We start from the raw sequence: 26336 nt of genomic DNA, 5'->3' as shown, positions 1-26336 counted from the left end.
CCATATTTCTTTGAAATTCATGCGTCGTAACATATAAAATAGAAAGAAAAATAGAGATAGCCAAAGTTTGTTAACACTGTGTTTGTTACAAATGAAATACCAAAGAGAGAAAGAGAACAAATAGAGATAGCAAAGAGAGATAGATATACTCTTGTTTGGTTTGACATTAGAAGCGAGAGAGAAATGCATGAACATGTGGGCTAAGTCATAGGCCACTGTCAGCCCTTAGCAGCTTAGCCCGCTTTCATCCCTAGCTAATCTGATCCGACTCACTTATGCAGTAAGCCAAAGTGAGTTCCAGCAGGGTTGGTTCACCCAATCCACTTTTATTTTATATATTACTTTAAAATATAAAATTAATTAATCCTGTGATTTTCTTTAATTTTATTATATTTTAGATCATGTTCTAAATTCATAAAGAAATCAAGTGAGCCAACAATCTAACCCGCCAACCTAAGCCGGGTGGAGCCGGGTTGCATTTCATAAATAATGTGGACAGCAGAAGATGAAATTCCAGGGGGAATAGCAAAAAAAAGTAGGAAAGAGTTAAGAGTCCAACCAAACCATGAAATATGGTGGCTGGCTGTTCCAAGCATTAAAACTAGCTTATAAGAATGACAAAGTTATGGATTAACTGAATGGTTAAGCCCTCTCAATGCTAAATGATCAACTCCTCAAAAACTACTATATTACAGAAAGAAAGAAAGAAAAAAGTGCAAATCACATTCTAAATTTGGACATATCTGATGAGATGCCATTTCAGCATTGCTTTTCAAATAAGCAATGGTATGTTATGTCCTCCCCTCCTATCTTTTGTTACTTGGCAGAGACAACATGTTCAATCATCTCACCACACTAGAAGATTATGCCTGATATATTTGGAACACTGAAGAATCTCTCATAATAATGCATGCCCCTTATTCTAGCTACCAATGAAGCCAAACCGGTGAAGAATGATAGCCAAAATGAGCATGAATATTGCTAAGATCATGCCTGGTTTCCCTAGCAGCCAGTTCTTTGTCTTCTTCGCACCTTCAAATCCTCTTTGAAGCCTGTCCGCCCAAAGCATCTGCAATGACAAAGTCGAGAGGCTCATCTTAGTACTACCACCATGACCCAATCAAAGCTTAGAGTATAAACCCTTCTATTTCAAGGAATAAAACACAAATTGATGGCCAAGTTAACCATGGAACTTTCTTGCATCCAAATGGTTTAAAACACACACACACACACTCCCTTTTGCATTTATCTATATTTCCTAGCATTGGGACATCTTAACATGCTCATCTTAGTTACAGAAATTTAATTACTGTGAATACAAAGAAAAATCATATATTTAGACTTTGGAAAAGAAGATACCATTTTATCCAAGCTTTCTGGTGAGAAGGACGACATGGTTTGCTGAGCTTTTGCTGCCTCTTCAGGTGAGAGCTTGACACCAAATTGTTCTCCCATGTTTGCCATCATTTCCGGGCTCATATTTTTAATCATTGATGTGAACATCTGCCAAAACAACATAAAAATTAATAGAAGGAAAAGTACACACAAATACTGAACATGGATGGAAAAGTACACACAAATACTGAACATGGATGTTTCAAGATGTAGAATATGTATTACACTATTACTTGCCAAAAGAAAAAACAATATTAACCAGGAGAGAAGTAATATCAGAGACAATGGAGATGACAACTAAAAAGTAACATGAGAAATAGACGAGGGACTTGATTTCATTTACATTAGCCCAGGTATGAATAAAGTTATTGATCGTTTCATATTCTTTAATAATGTACCTGCCGCATAGCTGGATCTTTCATCTGGTTTCTCATCTGTTCTTGTAAATCAGCACTTGAGGAAGGGAAATTTGGCGGAGAAGCATTTCTCATATTTGAAAACAAATTTTGAGAAGAACTTGATTCTCCAAAAGCATGAGTTCCGTTACTACTTGAGGATGGGAAGTTTGACTGGGAAACATTTCTTTCATTCCTGTCTACGGCTGCTGCTGATGGAATAGATTCCTTCCCCTTAAGTACGGATGCCATTTCAAACATCTTCTTAAGGTCATCTGCTGGCATTTTACTTATCATGTCACTCGCTGTTTTAAACATGTCAGGCGTCACATTGGGAGGAATAGATCCAGGGTTCAAAGGAGAATCAGTGGAACCTCCTCTGAAAAATGGGTTGTCCCCTTGAAACGAAGACGCCATGTCAAGCATTTTTTGAAGTTCCTCAGGTGACATCTTGCTAATCATATCTGAGGAAGCTTTAATCATATCTGGAGACACATTATTGGATTGTCCCATGTTCAAAGAAGCCAGAGTGGAAGGATCGGCACTTGAAATGAAGTTTTGGAATGATCTATAGAACAAAAAACAAGAATGTGAATCCATTATATAGACCAGTGATTAAAGTGAAAACAAAGATACATAACGTGCTTAGCACTTTCTACAAAAAAAAATGCTAACTACCTGATTGCTTCTGGATCTTTTTTCAATGCATCGATACTGTCTGTGTTTGTTTTTGGATTTCCACTGTTAGCAATACTGCCACTTTTAGAGGAGCCACCAGATTTTTTTGGTTGAACCACTGTTTGTTCCAAAGAAGAGCTTTTGTTGTTTCCAGAAGGCACATCCTCTACTTCTTCAGTTATTTCTTCAATTACTAATCCTACATGCATGATGCCAAATAGGTTAAACCTGACAGTAATTGTAACCATAAAGCTCTGGTAGCTGGGGACAAATCAAAGGGAGAAAATAAAATAATTGGGGGGAGCACATACTTCTAGGTGCACAATCACTACCTCCCTTTGTCAATTCTTCCTTGGTGTCCCTGAAATAAACATTTGATGACATTAAACAGGGACCAAATTCATCATAGAATAAAAATAATATAAGTCTAATTTCTAAATAATCATAGAAGAGGAATAGAAGGAGAATATCAGCTTACTTCTAACATGCCAATTTATTTTTTTATAGGTCACAAGATTTGATCAGAAAAGGAAAACCGTAAACACGTTACAGATATACTTAATACAGCATATACTCCATCCTTTACATTGATTTATAGTAGAATTTGACCAAAATCAGTCACAATTAGAGACTCATCAATTAAAGTACAACAGTCATAAGATGTACCATATATGTTATGAGTAGATGAAATGAATAACTCTGTTCCTAAGATTGGGGAGAGTATGTAGAAGATCATACCGTAAAAGCTCTGCAATTGTATCATCATCTGGGTATACTTCAAGTGCTTTGCTCAAATCAGTAACAGCATCCTGAACAAACCAGGAATGATATTAAACATAAATAAAAATACAATCACAACTTTACTGTCAAAATATTAAGAATCACTGGAAGCTCACATTTAGCAGGCCCAGTTCCTTGTATGCTTGACCTCTTCGATAAAGTGCCTTAAGGTTCTTCGCATCATATGCCAAGACCTAGCATAGTTAAAGCACATTAATGCAATGCTAGGATGAAACGGCCAAATTTCAAATAAAGAACTTGAAATAATGGAATGTTAGAATCTAAGACAATGTTTGCACTTTTATAATTTTTACATATTACAATAACAATTTAAGTTTCTTTCAAATCTTCTTGGCTGATGAATTTCCCCATGACATCACTACTTAAATATTGCAGTTGGCTACTTAAATTTACAATTAACATCAAATTGCAATGGTAAATGAACAGGAACTATGAATACCTCAGAACCTTCTTTTATGCATTCATCATACTGCCTTGTCTTCAAGTAACAAGACATCAAGTTAAGTGAGCACGCCAAAATAAGCTTTCCACTTTGAGAAGATGGAATGTCTTTAATGTTTTCCTTAGCCTAGAGTATAAAAATGAAAACAAGGTATTAGACCAAAAAACTGATAATTTCCTTTTAAATCTCAAAAAAGGGATAAACAAGAGAAAAAGGCGCCAGGGAAATAGGGAAATAGTAAGCAGTCTCAATAAGTCCACTTACAAGCTTATACTTCTGCAAAGCATCATTGAACCTTCCTTGATTGTGAAGATCATTTCCCTGCAAATTTAATTTGGTTCATCATAAAACAAACTAGACTAGACACCAGCTAGTTTTACAGAAATAAAAAATTGCAAACAGTTTTCAGGGCAGTACTAGAGTAAAGTTTCATGTCCCATGTCTTATTATGCAATGACAGCGAATATATTTGCTGATCAGACCATTCTAAATGTGTTTTTCAAATGTAAGCGATCTCTGGATACTTCTTGGAGCCTACGTAATTCTGAAAAAGGATTGTCCTGAGGGCGTCATAATTTGGTTTTTCTGCAGACAACTTGGGTTTTAAGGACCGAGCCAGTATATGCTTCCATCAGGAAAAAACTATAATTTAATTCTCAATGACTCTTCTAAACTACATATAGGACGAACTGCGGGAAGTAGGAATTTACACCAGACTTACATTTTGGCTTCAGCCTGGAATTACCTCATATCACACATTTTTCATCAATATAAGGGGAAAAAAATGCATGTCGTTGCAAGTCTGTTGACTCATGATTCATGTTTCACAAAGACACTACCGGTTGAAGTTTCTTGCTACACTACTCACCTGCTTCTTCAACATCTCAGCTGCATTCAATTGATATTTGATCTGAGCATCAACACGAGCACGCATAGCTGCTACTTCATCCGGTGTCGCACTGGCCATCTTCTCGCCAATCTCAGCCATTTCCTCGGGACGGGTATGCTTTAACTGCTCAGCAGCACGCTTCAAGTCTTCAGGGTTCATGTTATTCATGCTTTCAGATGCCATCCTCATCAACTCCGGATTGGACATCATCTGCAACACCACAATCAACAATGAAACCACATATCTATAGACATATCTATATCTATATCTAAAAAGAACTAATCCTACATACCAAGACTCATCATCTTCAAACATCACAAAAAAAGGGCTAAACCAAAATTATGAAAAGTTACAAAATTTTCAATCTGGAAACATAAAGAATCATGAAAATCGCCAACCCAGAAGACGATTTTGACCGATTGCGTTATTTCACGATTAAAATCAATGAAATTTTTCATCTTTTTTTTCTGGGCATCTGGGAATGTTGAATTCAACGATTGAAACATAATGCGATGAATCCACATGGGCAATGAGAGAGAAAGAGAAAGAAAGAGCAAGCAACCTGTTGTTGGATCCGAGCCAATTCAGCGGGTGACATGCGACTCATCTGTTCCTGAGCGATCCTCATCAACTCAGGATCCATCATACCGTTAAACATTCTCGATAGCCCAGATGATTCGATTTGAAATTCAGGCAATTGGAGCAAACCCCACCAGATCAAAATTGAGAATGTCTATTGGGGTGTGTGTGGTTTTTTTCTTCTTTCTTTATTGTTTGTTGGTTTCGAATCTTGGAAAGGTTAAGGAATGTTCTAGTTTGTTGTGTGTGTTTTGGGAAAGGAGATTGAGGTGGATTGAGAAATAGGGAATTGGAAAGTGAAAAACAAAAGAGGAGTCTGATTTGGAGGTAGCGCCTACCAAACCTGGAAAAGAAAAGTAGAGAGAGAGAGAGATGAAATGAGATGAGAACAGAACAGAACCCAAACAAACAACACAAGGGTGGGTTGAATATGAGTCTTGCTAAATTGCAATTTCACACGTCTCTTTGTACTTGTAACTTGTAACACTTTTTACACAATCTAAGTATCTAACTCTATAGACTCTATAATAGGGCTATTTTCATTTTCAAATTTGTGGATATATTTGTCTCACTAATATTATTAATTATCCATGCCAGCCCTTTTAATGGCACGCATGAACATCATTTATACCTCTTGCTTGGCCTAGTTTCATGCGCATAATATTTGGCTTGGGATTTGCGAACAAGTTGGTTCTTCTAATAGTGCGAAGTTTGAAGCTTGTCTTTGGGAAGCTTGAAAATGGAGGAATAATGTTATTTTGGATGAGAAGCACTGGAATGTGACAAAAGCTTAGAGACGTACGTGCCATGACCACGATAAGAGTAACAAGTTCCTATATTCTCATCTCATTCAGGCTGATAGGAACGACTTGAGTTGCAGATGGAGGCTTCCACCCAAGGACCATGTTAGGATGAATGTCGATGTTAGTTACCGCGATGATAAGATATCTTGCATGAGTTTTGGTTGCATGATGAGAGATGAGACTTGCGTTTGGATGTTTAGTTTGGTTGGGCATTAGATAAGGGAAATCCCTTTATGGCAGAGGCACTAACTTTGTTCCGTGACCTCTCCCAACCATGGAGTCATGGATTCAAGATGGTGGCCTGCTAGTCGAACTGCAAAGATTTGGTAAATGATATGAAGGAGACATATTGGGCGAGGTTGGTTGCCATAGTGAGAGATATCAAGCTTCTCCTTAGGCGTGGTTGGTCGGTCACTTTCCATTAGATTTCGAGTGAGTGTAGCTTAGTTGCTGTCTAATTGGCTAAAATTGATGTTAGACTTACTAGTTCTTCTAGTACCGTAGTAGATGTTCCGAATTTTGAGTTTGAAACTCTCTTCTTAAGAGATTTAGTGTTCATTTAGTACTTGAGTCTTTGTGGGTACCTTTTCCGACGAATCAAAAAAAGTAGTTACTATGTCCGTTGGCACAACTGACACATGTTTTAAGTTTAACTTTCATCTCCTCATAGGTTGAGAGTTCAGATCTCAAACGTACAGTAAAATCTCAGTTAGTGGACAACCCTTCTCAAGAAAACCCCTTAACACTCCTACTAGGAGTGAGTCACTGTTGATATTTCCAACATACCATTAGTGCTCTACCCTATAGTTTGGAAATGTTTTCTCTTTAATCTACCAATTTTTTTAAAGTAATTACTAAAGCTTAACCCTTAAGAAATGTGTGGCATATTTCACCCCTAATTGTTAATGAATAAACAAAAACAAAATATTCCACTCGAGTTTTCAGCAAATTGTAGATTTGGTGCATAAAATACCCAAAAGCAGCCAATAAATACATCAATTAGGCCCAATCACCTTATTGGTCAGACTCTGTGCCCATCATTCTCACTTCATTGCGATTGGTGAGAGAGAGAGAGAGAAGAGAGAGAGATTCACCGGAATGAGGAAGTGAAGCTGTTTTCAGTTGCAGTTGTTGTTGTTGTTGTTGTTGCAGTGATTGGTTGGCTTCCATGGACGAAGTTGTAACAATGGCTGATGTTACAGCAAGCACGCGCTCAGCGCCTTCATCTTCCTCTTCCACCCTTCCATTCAACGCTCCTCTTCTCTCAGCTTTCCTCGCCTTCGCTATCGCTCAGATCCTCAAGATCTTCACCACCTGGTGCGTCGTCCCTCTTCTTCATCTTCCCCAATTTCCTTTTGGTTTTTTAATCGATTCCTCTCATACCCTTTTCTTGAATTGTAGCTCAATGTATTTTTCTCTCATCAAAATTTGAAATTTCCTCATCAATTAGATCCAAGTGTTAGAAAGGAGTGTGCTTTTTCATCTGGGCTGTTATCAGTTTTACTTTTTAATTTGGTGAACTCAATTATACATATGATAATAGGTGTGGTGATTTAAGCTGTTGCTTGTTTGTAATGTGAAGTGAACTCTGATATTGTTATTAGGATTGAGAATTATACTCTTATTTTCTGACTTCATAGATTGAGCTTGATGAGTGCAATATGTCTTTTGGAATTTTTAAGAACCTAATATTGCATTTTAGACTCTTCTGAACTGATCAATCTTTGCAGTGCATGTCTATGTGTGATGTGTTTTGGGAAATGTTATTATGTGAGCTCATTGTTTCCAAAATCTTTCTCCTAGATACTCAGGTATAAGGAAAAGAGATGGGATTCCAAGAGGATGCTTGATTCTGGCGGAATGCCTTCATCACATTCTGCAACGGTGTCAGCTCTTGCACTGGCTATAGGTCTCCAAGAAGGAGCAGGGTCGCCGGCTTTTGCTATTGCTGTCGTCTTGTCATGTATTGTATGTACATCGTTTGTGATCAATTGTGCTTTCCTGATCCCTGGTTGCCTTGATTTGCAGCTTATTTCAGTTTCACGCATGTTGTGTTCTTTATTAGTTTTGTTAGAGCTGTTATATTTTTACACCCCATTTTATCTTACACTACCCCTACACCCCTCTCAGTAAGAGAAAAAAGGGTGTAAAAGAAACATTAGGATGATTATATTGAATAATTTCCATTTTTTGTTTTGATATGGCTGGAATTATATCATTTATATTGATCTTCTGTTTTTGATCTTAGTAAGTCTCGTAAGTTACCAGTTAGTGGGGTTTGCTCTTATAAGTTAAGAAGCCATCAATTATTCCATTAATGAGGATCAATATTGAGATTGGATTGGAGGAAAGTTTCATTTATCTGTGATGTGATCTCTTTTGGCCTCGTGTATGAATGTTCATTTTCTTGTTGTGTAGTGAATTTCTGCTATTCCACTTGGCTTTTTAAAACTTTAAATGATCTAACCCAAATTAGCACATATTCTCCAAACTTGCTCTTTACTAGCTGATCCAGTGCTTCCATCATTTTCTTCTTGGTGCTCCCATAGATTAAGTATCAGTGTATCACAGACTACAAAGAATCTAGGTTCAAATTAATCCCATATACTTACTTTATACAGAAGTAGGCTGTAGTAGTGTGTCAAAGAAAGTTTAGGCTTTTTTTTTGTAGAACTACACTCTGGAAGCTGATATAGCATGCTGATTACTATTCTCCTTATTTACTTAAAATCAAATTGAAAAGGAAATCCTTGACTAATGAAACATGATACCTTATCTTCGTATTATTGTCCGGGTTTAAATGTTGTTCACGTAGGCCTTGAAAGTGTCTTTGTCAGTCTTTTTCTTCTACTTGTGGGTTGACATTCTTGATCTTACTCCCTTTACGCAATGGATCACATGTTTATACTTTGTAGCCCCATTTAGTAGTTCAGCTCTTGACTTTTCAACGGGGTTGTTCTTACTATCATGCAGATATATTGGGCATCCTTGATACATTTTTGAGTCTTTACATGTTTTTGTAGGATCCACTTTTCCCCTTTTAGAGGATATCTTATCCTCTCACTTGTTGCATTGCCTTTTCCTCATTTCTTTCATTTTTTTCCATTAAGTGAAAAAGTATCTGTGTTTTTACTACAAAGGTGTGGATGATTAATTTTTTGTCAAACATTCATAGGTTATGTATGATGCCTCAGGAGTAAGACTTCATGCAGGTCGGCAAGCAGAAGTAAGTTCTCTTGATGGTAGTGTTGTTTTCTTGGTTTACCATGTGCCCTTAATTTTTTATTCATCTTGTTTGGAGACAGCTGATTTAATAAAGGTTTCATATTTTGCTTCCTGTCATGTGATTTCAATGTTAACTGCAGTTGCTGAATCAAATTGTGTGTGAGCTGCCTCCAGAACATCCTTTGTCTACTGTCAGACCTCTGCGCGATTCACTTGGTCACACTCCACTTCAGGTGCATTGGGCTACTTTCTGTGCTTACTATTATTACAGTGCTTCCTTTCTATGATTTATAGGTTTAGTTTTTTGAGTATCTAGAGTCACATAACTCAGGATTACTGATCTGTTTGGATTTGCGAAGCATTTTAACATGGGAGTAATAAATTGTAAGAGTAACTGGCCGACCAGAACTGATTATTGTGGATTTCTGCACATCAAAATAAGAAAAAGGGGTGATAAAGTTATCTTTTATTTTCTTTAATTAATTTTCAAGCAAACTTTGGCATGGAAATTTATGCCACAAGTTCATCTTGGAATTAGTACTACCCAAATTATGTCCTGTTCGTGTCTATCCTCTTTATTTTATCTTTTTGTAAACAATTAATCAAATTCAATGATTGTCCAAGGCTCCAAGGGTTCCCCTCTTATTCATCTCATCTGTTATTATTACCGTGATGCCCTTTCTAATTCCTTAATGTGTATTGTTTTCCTTAAATCCTGGAGTTATATCCTCTTGAATACTGAAGCTTATCAAGTGTACTTCATATAGATTACTAAAAAAATATTCATGCTTTATTGCTCTACATTCTAGACCAAGTGGTGTTCAGCTATTTATTGTTTTTATTTCAACCAATTAGTTGGATATGCTCATGCTGGTTGGTTGGCTGGTATTAAATGATGGCAAAAAGTTAATGAAAGAACGGTAGCTGTTTGGTGCAGCATTCCATTCATTTCAAATTTTCAATGTTCATTTATATGAAATTTGCTCTTGTTGGCGTTACCTCCCAAGATCCAATTGCAAACATAATTCATGTCAAGTAGGTCCTTTGCATCATTGGTCCATTACTACCCACAAGCATGTGGCACATCAGAGCATGCTCATTGGATCACAGAAACTGTTAACCTCTTTTTATGATGGAGACATTTAGAGTTCTCTGTTTCTGTATCTTAAATATGTTGACCTTATTTGAAAGAGCTTATTTAAGCTTATCTTATAGCATAAGCACATATACAAGTGTTTTAGAGAGCTTATTAAAATAACTTATGATCTACCTATAAATTGTTTTGAGTTTATTTTCGTAAGAGTCTCAGATTAGCTTATGAATAAGTGATCATGCTTATTTATAACTTATTTTGAGCTTATTCTGATATGTTTATCAAATTAGTTTATGAATAAGCGCGCTTATATGATAAACGCCTAATTAAGTTGTTTACCCAAAAACACCCATAATGACTATTTATTTTTTACAGGTTGTTGCCGGTGGCTTATTGGGATGCATTATAGCGTTTTTGATGAGGAGCTCCAATTAGAATACCATGTGATGTAGCTGATACAAATTCTTTTACCTTATCACAAACTTCACTGCAGGGCCCAATTGGGATCATCGTGGAAACAGCATAAAAACTTGCTGTTTTCGCTATCTTGTAAAGTGGTTTGAGGGTTCAACTTAGCCCTGGAAGATCCTGCGTCCTGATTACTGGACATTCTATCTTCTATTGTGCTCATTTATTCATGGGTCTGTTAAGTTTTAGCTTTAGCTAAATTGGTTGCTGAACACACTATGATATAGCTAGTCTGTCCATTGTCCAATTGAGAGGCTTCTTGGAGATTGCCTGTCATGTTAAAGTATTTTTAATATCTAAATTCTGAAAGCTGGTTAGCTAAGACAGTGAATGGAGATGAATGTCTCTCTTGGTTGGGAAAATCGAATTGTTTACACACAAAGCTATGATATATTTCTGTATGATTTTCCTTTATAATTATACTTTTCATTTGTGGACTTATACTATGGTAGCTATAGGAATCTAAGTAGTGATTAGATTTGAAGTTCAAGGGGTGACATAATTTTAGATCTGCCAAAATAAGAGTTCGATATTGGGTTGGAGGATGTGCCTGTTGCAGTTTTGATTGTGTCTGTCTGGGTCTAAATTCGTGGCTTGCCAATGGACAAGTTAAATGCACTTTCCCAAGTTCATCGTAGCAAGCACTCTTTCTTCCTCGTTTTGCTTCTGCATTATATAGTGTTTGTTGGTTTTCAAAATTAAAGAATTGTTTTTTTCTTATAAAAAAAACCGACTTTAAATAGAAGATAAAGAAAATGGTTGGAAATAAAACATGCTCGGCAGACCTTGAGGATGAGTTGCGTTGTCTAAGGGGCTGTCCTCACTCAAGGGAATTGTGGCTTCGCATGAGAGCTATGCCGTGGCCTCACTTCCAGGTGTCAATGATAAAAGAATGGATTAGGAGACTAGCTCGTAGCAATAACAGCTCCAAATTCATTGCGTGCTTGTGGGGTACTTGAAAATGGAGAAACAATATGATCTTTGAGGACCACCCTTGGCCCCTTGATGAGGCTTGGCACCGAATTTGCCACGACCATGATTTCTTTGCTCGGGTTTTTTCCTTGTAGCAAAACCAGGTAGGTGAGTTTGGGATGTCTACCACTTGGAAGCCTCCCCCGTCGGGCTTCATCAGAGTGAATACAGATGGTAGTTTTAGATAGCAGTTTAACTGTATGGGTTGGGACGGTGTGCTGCGTGATGTGAGGAAGAGGTGGTTGTGCGGGTTTTCTTCTCATGCGGTGGGAGGTAACGCTTTCTTGGTGGAAGCAAATGCATTATACACGGGCCTTAACCTAGCTTGGAACTGAGGCTATAGAAAGGTGGTGAGTGAAGTAGATTGTGCGGAGCTTTTTTTGTCCCGGTCCTAGTGGAGATCAAGAATCTTATGTGCCGGGATCGGGAGGTCAGGTTTGCGGAGGGTACCTTGGGAGGGGAATGCTCAGCGGATTTTCTTGCTAAGCTTGGCTCCTCTCTTTCTGCTTCTAAGACACAAGTTCATGAGCAGCCTCATTAGGACTTTATTGTTCAAGGACTCCTTATGAGTGCCTTAACTTTTCCGTTTTGCTTTGTTGTAATTTTCCGATGCATCGAAAAAAAAAAGTATAAAATGTCTAAATTTTTTTGGTTGCCTCTCCAATCCGCAGTTGCACTTATATCTTTTGACTCATGTATCCCTGCTCATTATTGTCTCTAATATGTTTTCGAGACATGTTTCTTCTATACTGATGCATGTGAGATACTTAACCACAAGGTATGTACCATATCTCTGCTCGGTTGTATGTACCCTAACATGACCAGGTGAGAGGGTACACAACCCTTTACACTTGGAGTCGAGAAGCAACAAACTCATGTTGTTCTAGAGCTTTATATGGACTTGAGATACTCTAACCTAAAGATATATTCCTTAGTCCAACCAAGTGGAATCATACAACAAATATTAAATTACCACACATAAGTAGCTAAATAAAAAAAAATGATAAGTGAGAAATTATTAACAATAGAATGAATTTAGAAAAATAAAATAGAAGTTGAGGAGAGACACACGATTATAGGGAGAACCTAATATGCACCATTTTTAGGTGGTGTAATTTTACACCACCTACTTTGACTGGGTATAGTAGGTCAACACATTATATTTTTTAAGAAAAAACATCATTAAAAATTTGTCATATATTAAATATCTTTAAAAGAAGATGTGTTGACCTATTATAGTAGGTTAAAAAAAGTGATCTAAAATTAGACCACTTTAAAAGTGGTCCACATTAGGGGTCACCACGATTATAATACTTTTTGAAAAGAAAAAAAGCTCAGAAGAAATTCAAATTACAAAAATGGAGGGAAACCACCCCATTCCCTTTTCTCACAAATCTTCTCTGTAATTCAATTCCATTCGAACGGTTCTCTCTTCTCTCTTCCAATTCCAATGGCGGAAACCCTAAGCCCTAACCCCGCTCTGGGCCAGAAGCAGAGACTCCCGGTTGCCGCTCGTATCCAATCCCCCACCAGCCCCTTCTTCTTAGGCTCCAACGACGACCAGCTCGAACGCGCCCAGGCTCGCGCTGCACGCGCCGCCGCCATCCGCCGCAAGGGACTCGCCGTCTCTCAATCCTTCAACTCCGACGCCGATCCCTGCCTCAACAAGCAGCAGATCCTCGATTTGTTCCAGAATTGCATCAAGCTCGCCAGCGAGAACGTAATCGAAAACCCGAATTCACTTCAATTTTTGTATTTTTCGTTTTATTCGACTTCAGAAGCCACTGAATTGCGTTTGAGATTTTCAATTTTTTTATTGGAAAATTGTTTTTGCGCAGAAAATTAATCAGAAGAACACGTGGGAGTTGAACTTGATTGACCACCTTACTGATATTATCAAGGCTGAAGATGAACCTGATGCGGAGACTAATTTCCAGAAGGTACTTTTCGTGCTTCGATTCGTGATGTTTGGATATGAATTTGTTTTGTTGTATAGAGTTTTCTTGTGTTTTGTGATGATATCTGTAACAATGGCACATATGAATTGAATTAATGGCACACACTAACACTAGAAGAAGGGGTTGATTGAAATTTTCATTTGGGCAGGCAAGTTGCACACTTGAAGCTGGAGTCAAAATTTATTCATTAAGGGTAGATTCTGTGCATTCCGAGGCGTATAAAGTCCTTGGTGGGATGAATAGAGCAGGCCAAGATGCTGAGGAAGGTTAGCATTATTACCCTATTATCAAACATAGCATGTTTTGATCCTTTCTTTGTTGCTTTAAATTTGTGTTTGCAGTGAGCTTTGTTGATGACTGCTTTTGTTAATGTGGGTTATAGGGATTGTTGTTTTTCGTTCTTATTGTATAGCAAGCTTTCTAAGTTTAATTAATGCTTGGTATCATATGAATGGATGAATGTCTATGGCTTCATAGTGGAGTGCCTTTGCTTTTGGTTTTGTAATATTTCACTCTATTAGTTCTAATTCTAAGTCATAATGTCAGACACTACTGCGGAGGGTGATAACATTGAAAGTGGACAAGAAGGAAACAGGAAAGAGACAGATAAAAAGGTCAGTAGTCTTTGGATCTGATCTCACTTGTTATTGGGACATTTTGGCATTTGCTGAGTCTTATTAAAAGTTGTTTGTTAATGCAGTTGTCGCCTTTGTCAACACTGGAACCATCTTTTGAGGCTCTTAATGTAAAGAAGTTTGACGGTGATCTCAAAACCTAATCTAGTTCTGTCAGTTGTTTGATGTGGGAGGTTGAGATTATATTGAAAATGTCTATGATATGATGTTTTTTTCAGCTGCATTTGTTGTGGATCCCCTCTATCGCCAGACTACAGCAAAATTTGATGAAGGTGGAGCTAAGGGTCTTTTAATGAACAATCTCGGTGTATATGGTGGATGTAGGGTACTCTTTGATTCACAAGAAGTTCCTGCAAAGTGTATGGAAGGCCAAAATCGACAGGATATTTCAGATACTATTGATCTTTCTTTTCTCAGAGGTGTGTTTCTTTCTGGAATGTCTGGTGGAATGTTGTTACAATTTCAGATAGAAACACATTCAACGTGGCCAGTTGGGACTAACTTTTCTTTATAGATTGTATTGAGCAGATGCTATTGGATATTCATGTGAAGGATGAAATCTCTCCAACTCTCAGCATTATAGTTAACCAATTTGATGAAAAAAATAGAAGGCCAACTGATTTTCAACTTCATGGCCAAAATTCAGCTGAAGAGTTTGACGCTGATGTTAATTGTGAAAATGGGGCTGACAGAGAAGAATATGAGAACTGCACGACCTGGAATGATGATCATGATGACCACGTAGATATGGCTGATCTAGGCTCTAATGATGCAGATCCAAGTTTTCCTAACTATCCTCAGGTTTTTTTTCATATTTCAACCATAAAAACATCTAAGGCAATGACTGCCATGGATGAACTTGAAAAAAAAACTTTTGGTATTTTAATATGTGAATGATGCAACTATCTAAATAACAGTCGAAACCTTGTAGGAAAATGAGCAATTTCCTTCCCCAGACTCTGATACGGATGAAAGATTGGAAAATGTTGATGGTTATCTATTCTTGAATCTGGGTTTTAGTTCAAAACAAAATGCATGGGCAGGTCCTGATCATTGGAAGTATCGAAAATCCAAAGGTAGGGTTTGAAGGCCGAATGAACATTGTAATGCTTTGTTTCTCGGAATTCAGTATGGTAATTGTTTCAGAATGTTTATTGTAGTCTCTGAGGTTCAACCTACTTCTGAAGATGGGCCAACCCTGAAAACTAAGCAGCCAAGGAGTAAGAAACAAGCCGAAGTTGATTTAGATTTCACGGGTTCTCTGGAGAAGAACTTATTAGATATATTTGCTCCGCCCAAGAATCCCAAATCGTTACTTCTCCCTGAAAGCAGAGTGCCTTGCAATACTAAACTTCCAGAGGACTGCCACTATCAGCCAGAGGATCTTGTCAAGTTATTTCTCCTGCCGAATGTGAAGGTATTCTTTGAAGAGATGGAAATTAGTTTCATAGTTCTTTGCTGGTCTGGAGTAATATTTATCTGTCTCTGATAATTTCTTTTCTTTCTTTAGTGTCTTGGAAGGAGGACAAAAAGGTTCTCAGGTAAAATATTGTGCAAAATTGTGGTTCTAACAAATTACATTTTCCAATTATAAGCTAATACTCTAGGCTTAATACAGTGAACAATTTAAAATATTTTCAGCTGTTTCTATTTGGTGTATTTGCAGATGGATCTAGAGAACAAAGCAATGAGTATGAATCATTCCCTTCCTGGGATAATGGAAGTGTTGGTGGTGGGGAGTCTGTTGACTATGAAGGTGATCATCATAGTGACATGGAGGACCCTGGCACTCTTATTAGTCAGCCTCGTCTGGTGGGTTTTATTGAATAACTTACACGGTTGCTCTTGATATGTTATTTTAAGCACTATGCATACTGATGAGATAAAGGATGAGGTCTTTAATCAATAGATATATTCCTTATCATTAAATTAGTCAAAATTATTGCAGTTAAAGCTCAACTATATACTTATTTTCAAATAACAGGTCAACAAAATTGAAGTCCAGTATGACAAAACGTCCAAACAAGTTGATGTTCAGGCACTAAAAGTTACACTTTGGGACCATGTTCAAGAATCTGTTAAACTTACTTCTGAGGTATGCAATGATTTCTCCATATATAGAAAAGTTCGTAGTACTAAATAATTGTTCTTTTGTCTTGTTATAAATTTTTCCCTTTTGGGTTCTCCCCCAAAATGAATTGCTTGCCACAGTAGTTTTCTTCATAACTGCTATCTAACTTATTTAGGATTATGTACCGTTGCTAAGGCTGTATGTTTTTACCTTACTGTTCTATGTCTAAATAGATAATCAATTTAAGTTACTCTTTACTTTGTGGTTCAATAGTGAGTTCTAACTCTTGCACTTGATTTGTTTTTCGACCCTTTCTTTATTCTAAAGGGTCAAAAAGAAATGATATCTTTCCGGAATATGCTGGCCAACTTTCCTAGCGAATGCAATGCAGCTTCAAACATTAGTGACATCTCTCCTCATTTGTGCTTCATATGTCTGTTGCATTTGGCAAATGAGAATGGGCTTAGCATTCAAAGCACCCCCAACTTGGATGATCTTGCAATATACCTTCCACAAGTTGGTGATACTATAAGTGAACCAGTTTAGATACTTCACTCCATTATTCTTCAATTCAGGAATTAGAAAACAGCTTGGTAAGCCTATTTTACGGTTTCTGTTGATACTTGATACTGTTCTTGTCAAATTGGGATTGATCAATGTTAGTTTCATTAACCTCTTGCTTCGATGTTTCTTTTGAAAAAAATCCCCTAAAAAGCCTTTCAATTTTTTTACTCCATTAAGAACTTTTTTTAACTATAAAATGAATTAAATCATTCACGCTTCAAGATTTTTACACTTTTGTTCATAGACATTGCCTAAATGATGATGAACTTTCTCAATCATATTTTTGAGTTAGTATATCAATAGAGGATTGTTGACAACAGGTTTGGCTGTAAAACATTGATAGAAAACTTAAAGTTACTCCACTTGTATCAACTAAATTATCAATTCATATTTTGGCGTTGATTCATTCCCTTTGGACAGTGATGCCTATGTTTGTGCTTCTATTTTCAGATGATGATTTTTTTGGTAAGACAAGTCTGAGAAAGCATCGAAGGGAGTAACAAGTGTCTTGTTGTTATGGTTTTGATGTGCATTTTCTCTCCTTGTGCATGACGTACTCAACGCATGTTATGCTCTCATTTGTACACCCCTACTCCAGAATGTTGTTGTATATTACTCAGGCTTTAACGAGAATTGCTAGTGTTAAATAACGCACAGATTGATGGTGAGTGACTGATAATTGAATTCATTCTCTATCCGAAAATTTCTTTTAAATAATTATCAAACTAAACACAAGTAATCATAAATTCATTAACTAGTCTAATGAATCAATCGTTTGCCAATCTGATAATCCCTTATAAAACTTAGTTAACCATTTCACATGTCAAATTATTTGGAGGAGGTATTCCTTCTATTTCATATTATTGCTAATTGCTATATTGTCCTTTTTAACGATAGAGTGGTTCGTTTTGTTTTATCCGATTTTGTCTTGTGAAAGTTGAAACAAAAATCTGCACAAGTTATATTGTATACGCAGTAAAAGGTAGGATTCTCCTTTTTCACAGTTCTCCGGTATATTGAAATAAGAGAATGGCTTACAGAGTCTATGCATCGTCACATTCTTTCAGAAAACCTCAATTCTGTATTCCTCTAAAACAAGGAATTTCTTACATAGTGGAACATTACACTTAATGTTTAAATCAATCTTAACCTGCTCCACATCACAGTTTGTTTAACCGTAAATATTAAAATTATTTTTCTGATGGCATTTTGGATATCATTGGTAGATCACCTTGGGTGTTTAGACACCCAAATATTAATAAGTGATATATTTGACGCTATAGGAAGAAAGAAATAGAGAGATAAAATGGGTGTATGTGATTATGTTTTTAGTATTGGTGGTTCATGTATCAAAGCTGTTTGGATAGTATTCCATCAATTGAGAATCACTTGAATAAAACCGAAAATGCTTGGTGAACACCCAAATAGTATAGATATTTAAAGTGAGATATGAAAAGAAAAAAGATAAATAATCAATATGATATATAATTTGACCGAAATAGAAAGCTAAAAAGAAAAATAGAGATGTATGTGGGTGTCAATCATATTTATTGGTGTAAATCATAACTCAATAGTCAATACAACTCGTAGAGTTAGGGAAATCATTGATGTGAGGACTGATAGGTGGATGGATAGATAAATATATACGTGAAGAGCCATTTTCAATTTTTCATTAACCAAGAATTGAAGTTATTCATGGATGATACAAAGAATGATTAACAAACTCTCCTTTTAAGATTATTACATAAAAACAGATAACTTTAAATAAATTATCAAAAATATTTTAAGAACTTCTTGAAATGCATCCTAACCAAACTCAACTAAAAATGATCATATGATTCTTCAAATTATTGACCAATATTAAATTTACTTAACACGAGAATCTCCTCAATCCCTGACAATTAATGCTAAAGTAATTGAGCAAAACAAAGAAAGCATTAATCTGAGTTCAATATTGAACCTTCAATCTACACTGGTGCATGTTTTGTTTTGTATTAGGATTTCACAAGACCATGGTTTTGGCAGATCTCCAACACAACCAACACACTCTATAAGATAAGCTAGCTTCTCATAACATATAACAATTTCTAGCTTTCAGCAGTGGTACCTGTGGAATCAATGCCCAAAAAAGGGCGTCAAAAATACAACAGCATTTGTATTACATTACACTTTAACTATCAATAACAAATTCGGGAGCTAAGATGATTTACTATTACCAGCAATTTAAATCACTTCTTTGAAAAGTAATATGCAACAAGTGGACATGCTATGCTTCTAAGAACTCTGTACTTTCCCTTGAGACTGAGATTTGGTAACCCCTTCTTTCCATCCTTTCTGGCGCGCTCTAAGTTCCCACAATGCAGATAGCTTCTTCTGTGCGACCAATGCCAACTCAGCTTTCTCCCTAGCCCCCTCACATGTCTCCATCCCTGAATTGCACTTGTCTGCTTCTTTCTGATACTGAGATGCAATCTTCTTTGCCTCGAGCAGAGCCATGTCAGCACGTCGTTGATTTTCCAAAGCTACATTTTCACGTAGCTTTAGCTCTTCAGACAACAGCTCTGCAAAATTCTTTTCAGTGTCTCCAGTCACTTCTGGATCAGGCTTTGCACAATCTGCATAGCAATTCAAATTAAGAAAAGAAAAAGAAGTTGGTTGGTGAAGTTGAGTATGAAAAACACCAGTAAAAACAACATCCTGTTATGAAATTTAATGTCATTTGCTAACAGAGGTGGGCTATCCAGTACCAGAATAAAGTCTCTTATTCATATTTAAAGTGGGCAACAACACATCTGAACTATGAAGCAACATATAAACCAAGAAAGTTTAGTACAACGCAAGAAAGATGCAGGTGTTCTTATTTCTTTGATACTTTTATTTGAGCAACAATAGATTATAAGTTGCCTTGCCTCAGGCTCAGAGCAATATTTTGCAAAAAAAGGTAAATACCAAAATTTTGTTTGAAGATTGATGTAAAACAAACAGCTACACTAGACATAATCCTTGATCAATAGATTTTCAAACATAAAAATATAGGCCAAGAATGAATATTTTCTTCTTCTTTTCAAACGGTAAAACAAACATAAGATGCATGAGATTTGTGATCCCAAAAGATCATCCTCAATCAGGACTAAGGAGAAATAACTAATTATCTAACTGCTTAAGTGACTTAACAATAATGCTACTTCAACTTCTACATGCCTACCATCATCAAGTGTGTAATAAGGTATCACAAAAACAAAATGGATTCTATTAGGAACTATGATCCAGCAGCTGGCCCAAGTGAGTCATTAGCCCATGTGGGGTCGAAGCCCAAAGAGTGGAAGGTATACTCTAGAAGGGGCAAAAGGGACAAAGGGAGTAGTAACTAACTAACAGCACAGCTGGTGAGCTGGCGAGAGAGAGGGGAGGTAGGATTGTAATCCATTCCATAATATAAGGAAGGTAGTGAGAGGTAGGGAGGGCATTCTGAAATCATTGAGCGTGTAGTAATGAGTAGGAAGCAATAGCTTCCTATAGGAGCTTGGCTCTGGTCAGTTTAGGAAAGGCTTTTCCTTCTCTGTAACGATTTCCAATTCATCAATAAACATCCCTGATTACTGTTTCATTCCTTCAGTTCTATTTTCTGTTTTGGGTTTCCATCAAATTGGTCCGACCTGCCGGATTGATTCGCCGGAACCAGTGAATGCCACCCAGAAAATCCAAACACACGACAAACTCGATGGAAGCAAAGCTTGATGCTCTTGAAGGCGAGCTCGCTGAGATGCGAACGTCGCTGGTAGCTGTTACGACGGCGATGAAGGATCTTCCTGCATCGTTGATTGCGATGATGGAACGATCGTTAGGAAAAATGTCACACAGGGAAGATGCAAGTGCAAACCGAGACAAGGGAGAAAGCTCAAGCGCTGAGGTTCCTGAGCAACCTGAAGCGAACGAAGGAGGACCACGAACGCAACCTCTACACGGCGATGCGTTGGCGGAGTTTCGCCAGTCAGTAAAGAAGGTAGAGTTGCCGACCTTCGACGGGAGAGACCCGGCGGGCTGGATCTCACGCGCGGAGGTGTATTTCCGTGTGCAAGAGACTTCACCGGAGGTCAAGGTGAGCCTCGCTCAGCTCAGCATGGATGGACCCACCATCCATTTTTACAACTCTTTGCTCGAATCAGAAGCTCCCCTGACGTGGGAGAAGTTGCGTCAAGCTCTTCTGGAGCGTTATGGCGGTCACGGCGACGGTGACGTGTACGAGCAATTGACTGAGTTGCGTCAGAAAGGTACGGTGGAGGAGTACATTACCGAGTTCGAATATTTGACGGCCCAAATCCCAAAATTACCTGAGAAGCAATACCAGGGATACTTCTTGCATGGTCTGAAAGAAGAGATACGGGGAAAGGCGAGGAGCTTGGTGGCGATGGGCGGAGTGAACCGCTCAAGATTGCTCTTGATCGCCCGGGCGGTGGAGAAGGAAGTAAGGGGTGAAGCCGGGTCGGGTTATAACCGTAGTTCGAGGATTGGTGGAGCGGGTTTTCGGACTGGCGATCGCCCGGGGCCGGGTCGCCCGGGAAGCACCGATTGGGTCTGGGTCAAAGGCGCTAAGGATAATGGGCCCGCGACTACTAATAAACCAGTTTTTGGTGGCCCAAAAGGAGACCCCAAGGCAACAACAGAAGCTAGGAGGGCCGGTCCACGTGACAGGGGATTCTCCCATCTCACTTATCATGAATTATTGGAGCGGAAACAAAAGGGTCAGTGCTTCAAATGTGGAGGCCCTTTCCACCCAATGCACAAATGCCCCGATCGCCAACTCCGAGTGCTGCTCGTCGAAGACGGCGACGACGACGCCGGCGATGGGAACATTCTCGCCGTAGAGATGAACGAGATGGAAGACGAGGTCGATGGTGAGCTAAGTATAATGAGTTTGTGCAATCTCGTCGACCATGGTGAGCCGCCACAAACCATGAGGCTACAAGGAAAAGTGCGAGGGGTGCCCGTGCTCGTGTTAGTCGACAGCGGAGCCACTCATAATTTCGTTGACCACAAGGTTGTGCAACGAATGAGCTGGGAAGTGGAAGACACTCCACGGATGTCCATCAAGTTGGGAGATGGTTTCCAGACTCACACCAGAGGTAAGTGTAAGGAGCTTGACCTGGAGATTGGGGATTACAAGTTCTCGTGCACACCCCATTTGTTTGATCTGGGAGGCCCTGATATTGTGCTAGGAATTGAATGGCTCAAGACGTTGGGAGATACAATTGCTAATTGGGGAAAGCATACTATGAGTTTCTGGCACGGCACACAGTGGGTAAGGCTACAGGGTCTTAGTGCTGGCGGAAGTTCCATGGGGGCGTTGCAAAGCATCCTGAGAAGGTCTGACCTTGACAGCAAGCTAGCGTTTGGACTCTTGGAGCACCGGCATGAGGTTCCCAAAGGTCAGCATCTAGAGGCAGCGCAACAGGAAAGCTTGCAGAAGTTGTTGCAAGAGTTTGTTCGTAGCTGTGATACATGCCAAAGACAAAAGTACATGGCCTCATCGCCCGCAGGCTTGCTGCAGCCTCTACCCATCCCAAATCAGGTGTGGGAAGATCTCTCGATTGATTTCATAACTGGCCTACCTAAATCCAGGGGATACGAGGCAGTGCTAGTGGTCGTGGATCGCCTATCCAAATTCTGTCACTTCATTCCGCTGAAGCACCCCTATACTGCGAAGAGCATCGCTGAATTGTTTGCCAAGGAAGTCATACGTTTGCATGGAGTTCCCTCAACCATTGTGAGCGACCGGGACCCAGTATTTATGAGTCATTTCTGGAAAGAGCTTTTCCGGTTGCAGGGCACACAGTTGAATATGAGTTCCGCGTACCACCCCGAATCGGATGGACAAACGGAAGTCGTAAATCGCTGTTTGGAAACGTATTTGCGTTGTTTTTCGGCTGATCAACCTAAAACGTGGGCAACTTGGATCCATTGGGCTGAGTATTGGTTCAATACATCTTACCACTCAGCCACACATATGACCCCGTTCGAGGTTGTTTATGGACGCAAACCCCCAGCAATCACACGTTGGGGACTCGGGGAGACCAGGGTTGACGCAGTGCAACGTGAATTGGTTGATCGAGATGAGGTTCTGCGCCAGTTGAAGGCACAACTCTTGCGAGCCCAGGGTCGAATGAAGTCACAAGCTGACACTAAGCGGGTTGAAAAATCATTTACTGTCGGGGAATGGGTCTTTGTGAAGCTTCGCGCACATCGTCAACAATCTGTAGTAACCCGGGTTCATGCAAAGCTGGCAGCCCGATACTATGGGCCTTATCCTATCGTGGCTCGTGTGGGTGCGGTGGCTTACAGGTTACGTTTACCAGAAGGATCGCGAGTTCATCCTGTGTTTCATGTGTCATTGCTCAAGAAGGCGATTGGGGACTACTCTGCAGAAGCAGATTTGCCAGATCAATTGGAGGGCGAGTGTGATGACAAGGACACACCCGACACTGTTTTAGCCACTCGCCTGGTGAAGTTGCAGGGTGACACCATTCAGCAGCTACTAATTAAATGGCAAGGCAAAACTGCTGAGGAGGCTACCTGGGAGGATGCCCTCACCATCATGAGTTTATACCCAAACTTCAACCTTGGGGACAAGGTTGTGAGTTCAGACGGCGGCATTATTAGGAACTATGATCCAGCAGCTGGCCCAAGTGAGTCATTAGCCCATGTGGGGTCGAAGCCCAAAGAGTGGAAGGTATACTCTAGAAGGGGCAAAAGGGACAAAGGGAGTAGTAACTAACTAACAGCACAGCTGGTGAGCTGGCGAGAGAGAGGGGAGGTAGGATTGTAATCCATTCCATAATATAAGGAAGGTAGTGAGAGGTAGGGAGGGCATTCTGAAATCATTGAGCGTGTAGTAATGAGTAGGAAGCAATAGCTTCCTATAGGAGCTTGGCTCTGGTCAGTTTAGGAAAGGCTTTTCCTTCTCTGTAACGATTTCCAATTCATCAATAAACATCCCTGATTACTGTTTCATTCCTTCAGTTCTATTTTCTGTTTTGGGTTTCCATCAGATTCTTTATGTATCAATGTAGTTGATCTAGGATATAAACTAACCTCCAAATGAAGTGTTGCTCAGCCCTGTAGAAACAGAGAACGAAACTAAAATAAGTATATACTCAACTTGCAATAAGATGAAGAGAAGAGAGCAGTAAATTATGACAACCTAGTTACGTAAAGAGCTTATTTGAATTTGAGAGAGTTTACGTAAATAGTTTCTGACCTACCTATAAGCCGTCTTGAACTTATTTTCACAAGTTACAAGGTTATATATACCCAATACCCATAACCTATTTTGATCTTATTTCAGTAATCTTCTGAACTTAACTTATGAATAAGCACTTATGCGATAAGCGCTTATTTGCCATAAGCATATTAAGGTTTTTACCCAAACATACCCTTAATAGTGTTCCAAGGTTGTAGTGCTTAGTTTCAAATTAGCTTGGGCTGATAATATCATTAGGCAATGTGAGGATAACTATGCCTCATCTATTAGGAAGTAAATGTGCATATACATATGGTTGCAGACTTGCAGAGCAATTTTTAACTGCTTTTAGTTAGATGAACAATTGGCAATTAGTTTATTAATAACTTCTCCTTAATATCAAATTAAAAACTTTGGTAAAATATAACATGAACAGAAGGGTGAAGGGATCTAGTTTCCTGGTAGGCACCGACATTCATTTCAAAATTCAATCAAAAAAAATTTCTCAGCAATTCAGTAAGACTTCTTAAACTCTATCATTTTGACTGCTCTAAGAACAGTGCTAACCAGTCCCCTCAAGCTGGATCTTGATTCAACTTCAATGCTTGAACTGATCCCAAGTTTGTACAGTTAAAAATAATCACATAGAGCCTAGATCTCAAACAGTAATTTCCTTTTTCTGATTCAAACACTGGATTGGACCACCCAATGAAGAAAAGATCAAAATTTTAACAAGATCTAGAAATGGGTAATTGAGTAAAATTAACACACAAAAAATGAAAAGACAAGAGAAGTTAGAGAACCAAGCACCTTGAGGAATCGAAAGGATGGGTTGTTGTGAGGAACAATCACAGAGGCAAGGGGCACATGAAGAAGAAGAGTGTTTGACTGCAGCCAAACCTTCTCTGAAATGCCAATAGAGAGGAGGAGCGAGTATGTAGCTAGCTATGCAGAGAGCCACCACCACCAAACCCACCCTCAAAACCGCAACCCCTGTCTGGTTCATAGCTATGGCTTTCTCTTTCTCTCTCTATTGGTGATCGATCGCACAGACAAGATTCAGAACACGAATGAATCTAGAGAGGGAAAGCAATGATGGGTGTGTGAAATTAAGGTTTAAGGTTGTATCTTTGTAGCTGTCGGCGATGTCAACCGGGACGAGTGTGAAAGAGAGGTTGTCACTGCTTCCACTTTGTTTTACTCTTATACTACTTTATTTTCTATTTTTAACCACAGTTTACTTTTTTTAATCTAATTTCTGGATAGTGGATTCTGTGGCTTTTTTTTCTGAATGGCGTGAAAGAAAATATTAATTGGAGAAAGGGGGTGAAAAAAAACAAAATTAGCTGTCTGGGGTAGTTTTCTTTTAGCATTCGAGAGATTCCATGCGAATCCTAATAGGACAAACAACTTTTCCAGAACTGAATGACATGAAGTCAGGTTGACCAGGTACCATTCGTAGGAAACCTTGCGAATCCTAATAAGACAAGGAGAATCAGGTGCACCAGGAGAGATTCTCCTCCTTCCCGATGCAGTTTGACTGAGGAACAAGGGGCATTCGCAACAAAGCTCGCGAATGACTGTCATTGGATGGGACGTAGCAGAGCTTGCAGGCATGCAGAGGCATGCAGAGGCTTTCGTAGCCTGCCACGCGAATAGCTTGTCGGCCACGATCAAAGCATGCACAGGCATTCGCACTTGACTTCGCGAATGGCTTGTTGGCTATGTTCTGCATTTCTGGCGGTCTGAAACCCCTATAAAAAGACCCCCAGAAATGTTGAAGCCTCATTTCTTTCAAGCCTCATTTCTCAACTTCACCTCTCCAACTCTCTCAATTCTCAACTTTCAAGCCTCATTTCTGAACTCTCAAGTGATAAGTTTGATACCTCTCAAGCTCTACCTACCCTCAAACTCTCTCAAGTGTAAAAGTCTCTATATTGTTGGTAATTATTTCTAACTCTATCTCTCATTCTAACCTTTCAAATATTATAGTTTATCATTTGTTTTTGAGTCTCAAACTTTCTTTGATGCCTAATTTTCGGTTGCATGTTATTACTTCATGAAGGTTTTGTAAATGGCGGATGAAGCAGTGCTAACTCTCGGTCCAAAAAATCCGACGTTGTTGGTGAAA

At 38.8% G+C, this 26336-nt stretch overlaps 4 protein-coding genes across 4 annotated transcripts; 2 read left to right on the top strand and 2 right to left on the bottom strand.

Moving 5' to 3' along the window:
• Positions 1 to 543: 543 nt before the first annotated feature.
• Positions 544 to 5622, bottom strand: LOC130747063 (outer envelope protein 61). Its single transcript, XM_057599882.1, has 11 exons — positions 5163 to 5622; positions 4580 to 4810; positions 3976 to 4032; positions 3709 to 3837; positions 3365 to 3442; positions 3207 to 3277; positions 2780 to 2829; positions 2469 to 2667; positions 1794 to 2358; positions 1360 to 1503; positions 544 to 1069 (listed from the first exon to the last, which is right to left on the bottom strand). Exons 1-11 carry the CDS (start codon positions 5256 to 5258, stop codon positions 923 to 925), a joined length of 1767 nt encoding a protein of 588 aa, XP_057455865.1. The 5' UTR covers positions 5259 to 5622; the 3' UTR covers positions 544 to 922.
• A 1261-nt stretch (positions 5623 to 6883) lies between these two features.
• On the top strand, positions 6884 to 11209 carry LOC130747062 (uncharacterized). The gene is made up of 5 exons (XM_057599880.1): positions 6884 to 7299; positions 7794 to 7950; positions 9158 to 9208; positions 9348 to 9440; positions 10676 to 11209. Exons 1-5 carry the CDS (start codon positions 7151 to 7153, stop codon positions 10733 to 10735), a joined length of 510 nt encoding a protein of 169 aa, XP_057455863.1. The 5' UTR covers positions 6884 to 7150; the 3' UTR covers positions 10736 to 11209.
• A 1875-nt stretch (positions 11210 to 13084) lies between these two features.
• On the top strand, positions 13085 to 17636 carry LOC130747061 (condensin complex subunit 2). The gene is made up of 14 exons (XM_057599879.1): positions 13085 to 13460; positions 13579 to 13680; positions 13847 to 13964; positions 14245 to 14312; positions 14399 to 14459; positions 14552 to 14752; positions 14848 to 15134; positions 15265 to 15409; positions 15494 to 15750; positions 15844 to 15874; positions 16000 to 16145; positions 16318 to 16428; positions 16732 to 16997; positions 17419 to 17636. The coding sequence occupies exons 1-13, from the start codon at positions 13191 to 13193 to the stop codon at positions 16948 to 16950; spliced, it is 2016 nt and encodes a 671-aa protein (XP_057455862.1). The 5' UTR covers positions 13085 to 13190; the 3' UTR covers positions 16951 to 16997; positions 17419 to 17636.
• A 1248-nt stretch (positions 17637 to 18884) lies between these two features.
• On the bottom strand, positions 18885 to 25395 carry LOC130747060 (uncharacterized). The gene is made up of 3 exons (XM_057599878.1): positions 25016 to 25395; positions 24058 to 24081; positions 18885 to 19583 (listed from the first exon to the last, which is right to left on the bottom strand). The coding sequence occupies exons 1-3, from the start codon at positions 25209 to 25211 to the stop codon at positions 19243 to 19245; spliced, it is 561 nt and encodes a 186-aa protein (XP_057455861.1). The 5' UTR covers positions 25212 to 25395; the 3' UTR covers positions 18885 to 19242.
• Positions 25396 to 26336: the final 941 nt, after the last annotated feature.

This window comes from Lotus japonicus, chromosome 3 (assembly GCF_012489685.1).
Source record: "Lotus japonicus ecotype B-129 chromosome 3, LjGifu_v1.2".
In the NCBI taxonomy this organism is placed as follows: domain Eukaryota; kingdom Viridiplantae; phylum Streptophyta; class Magnoliopsida; order Fabales; family Fabaceae; genus Lotus; species Lotus japonicus.
Note: the sequence above shows the minus strand (reverse complement) of the source record. Positions and strands in the feature narration are given on the sequence as shown.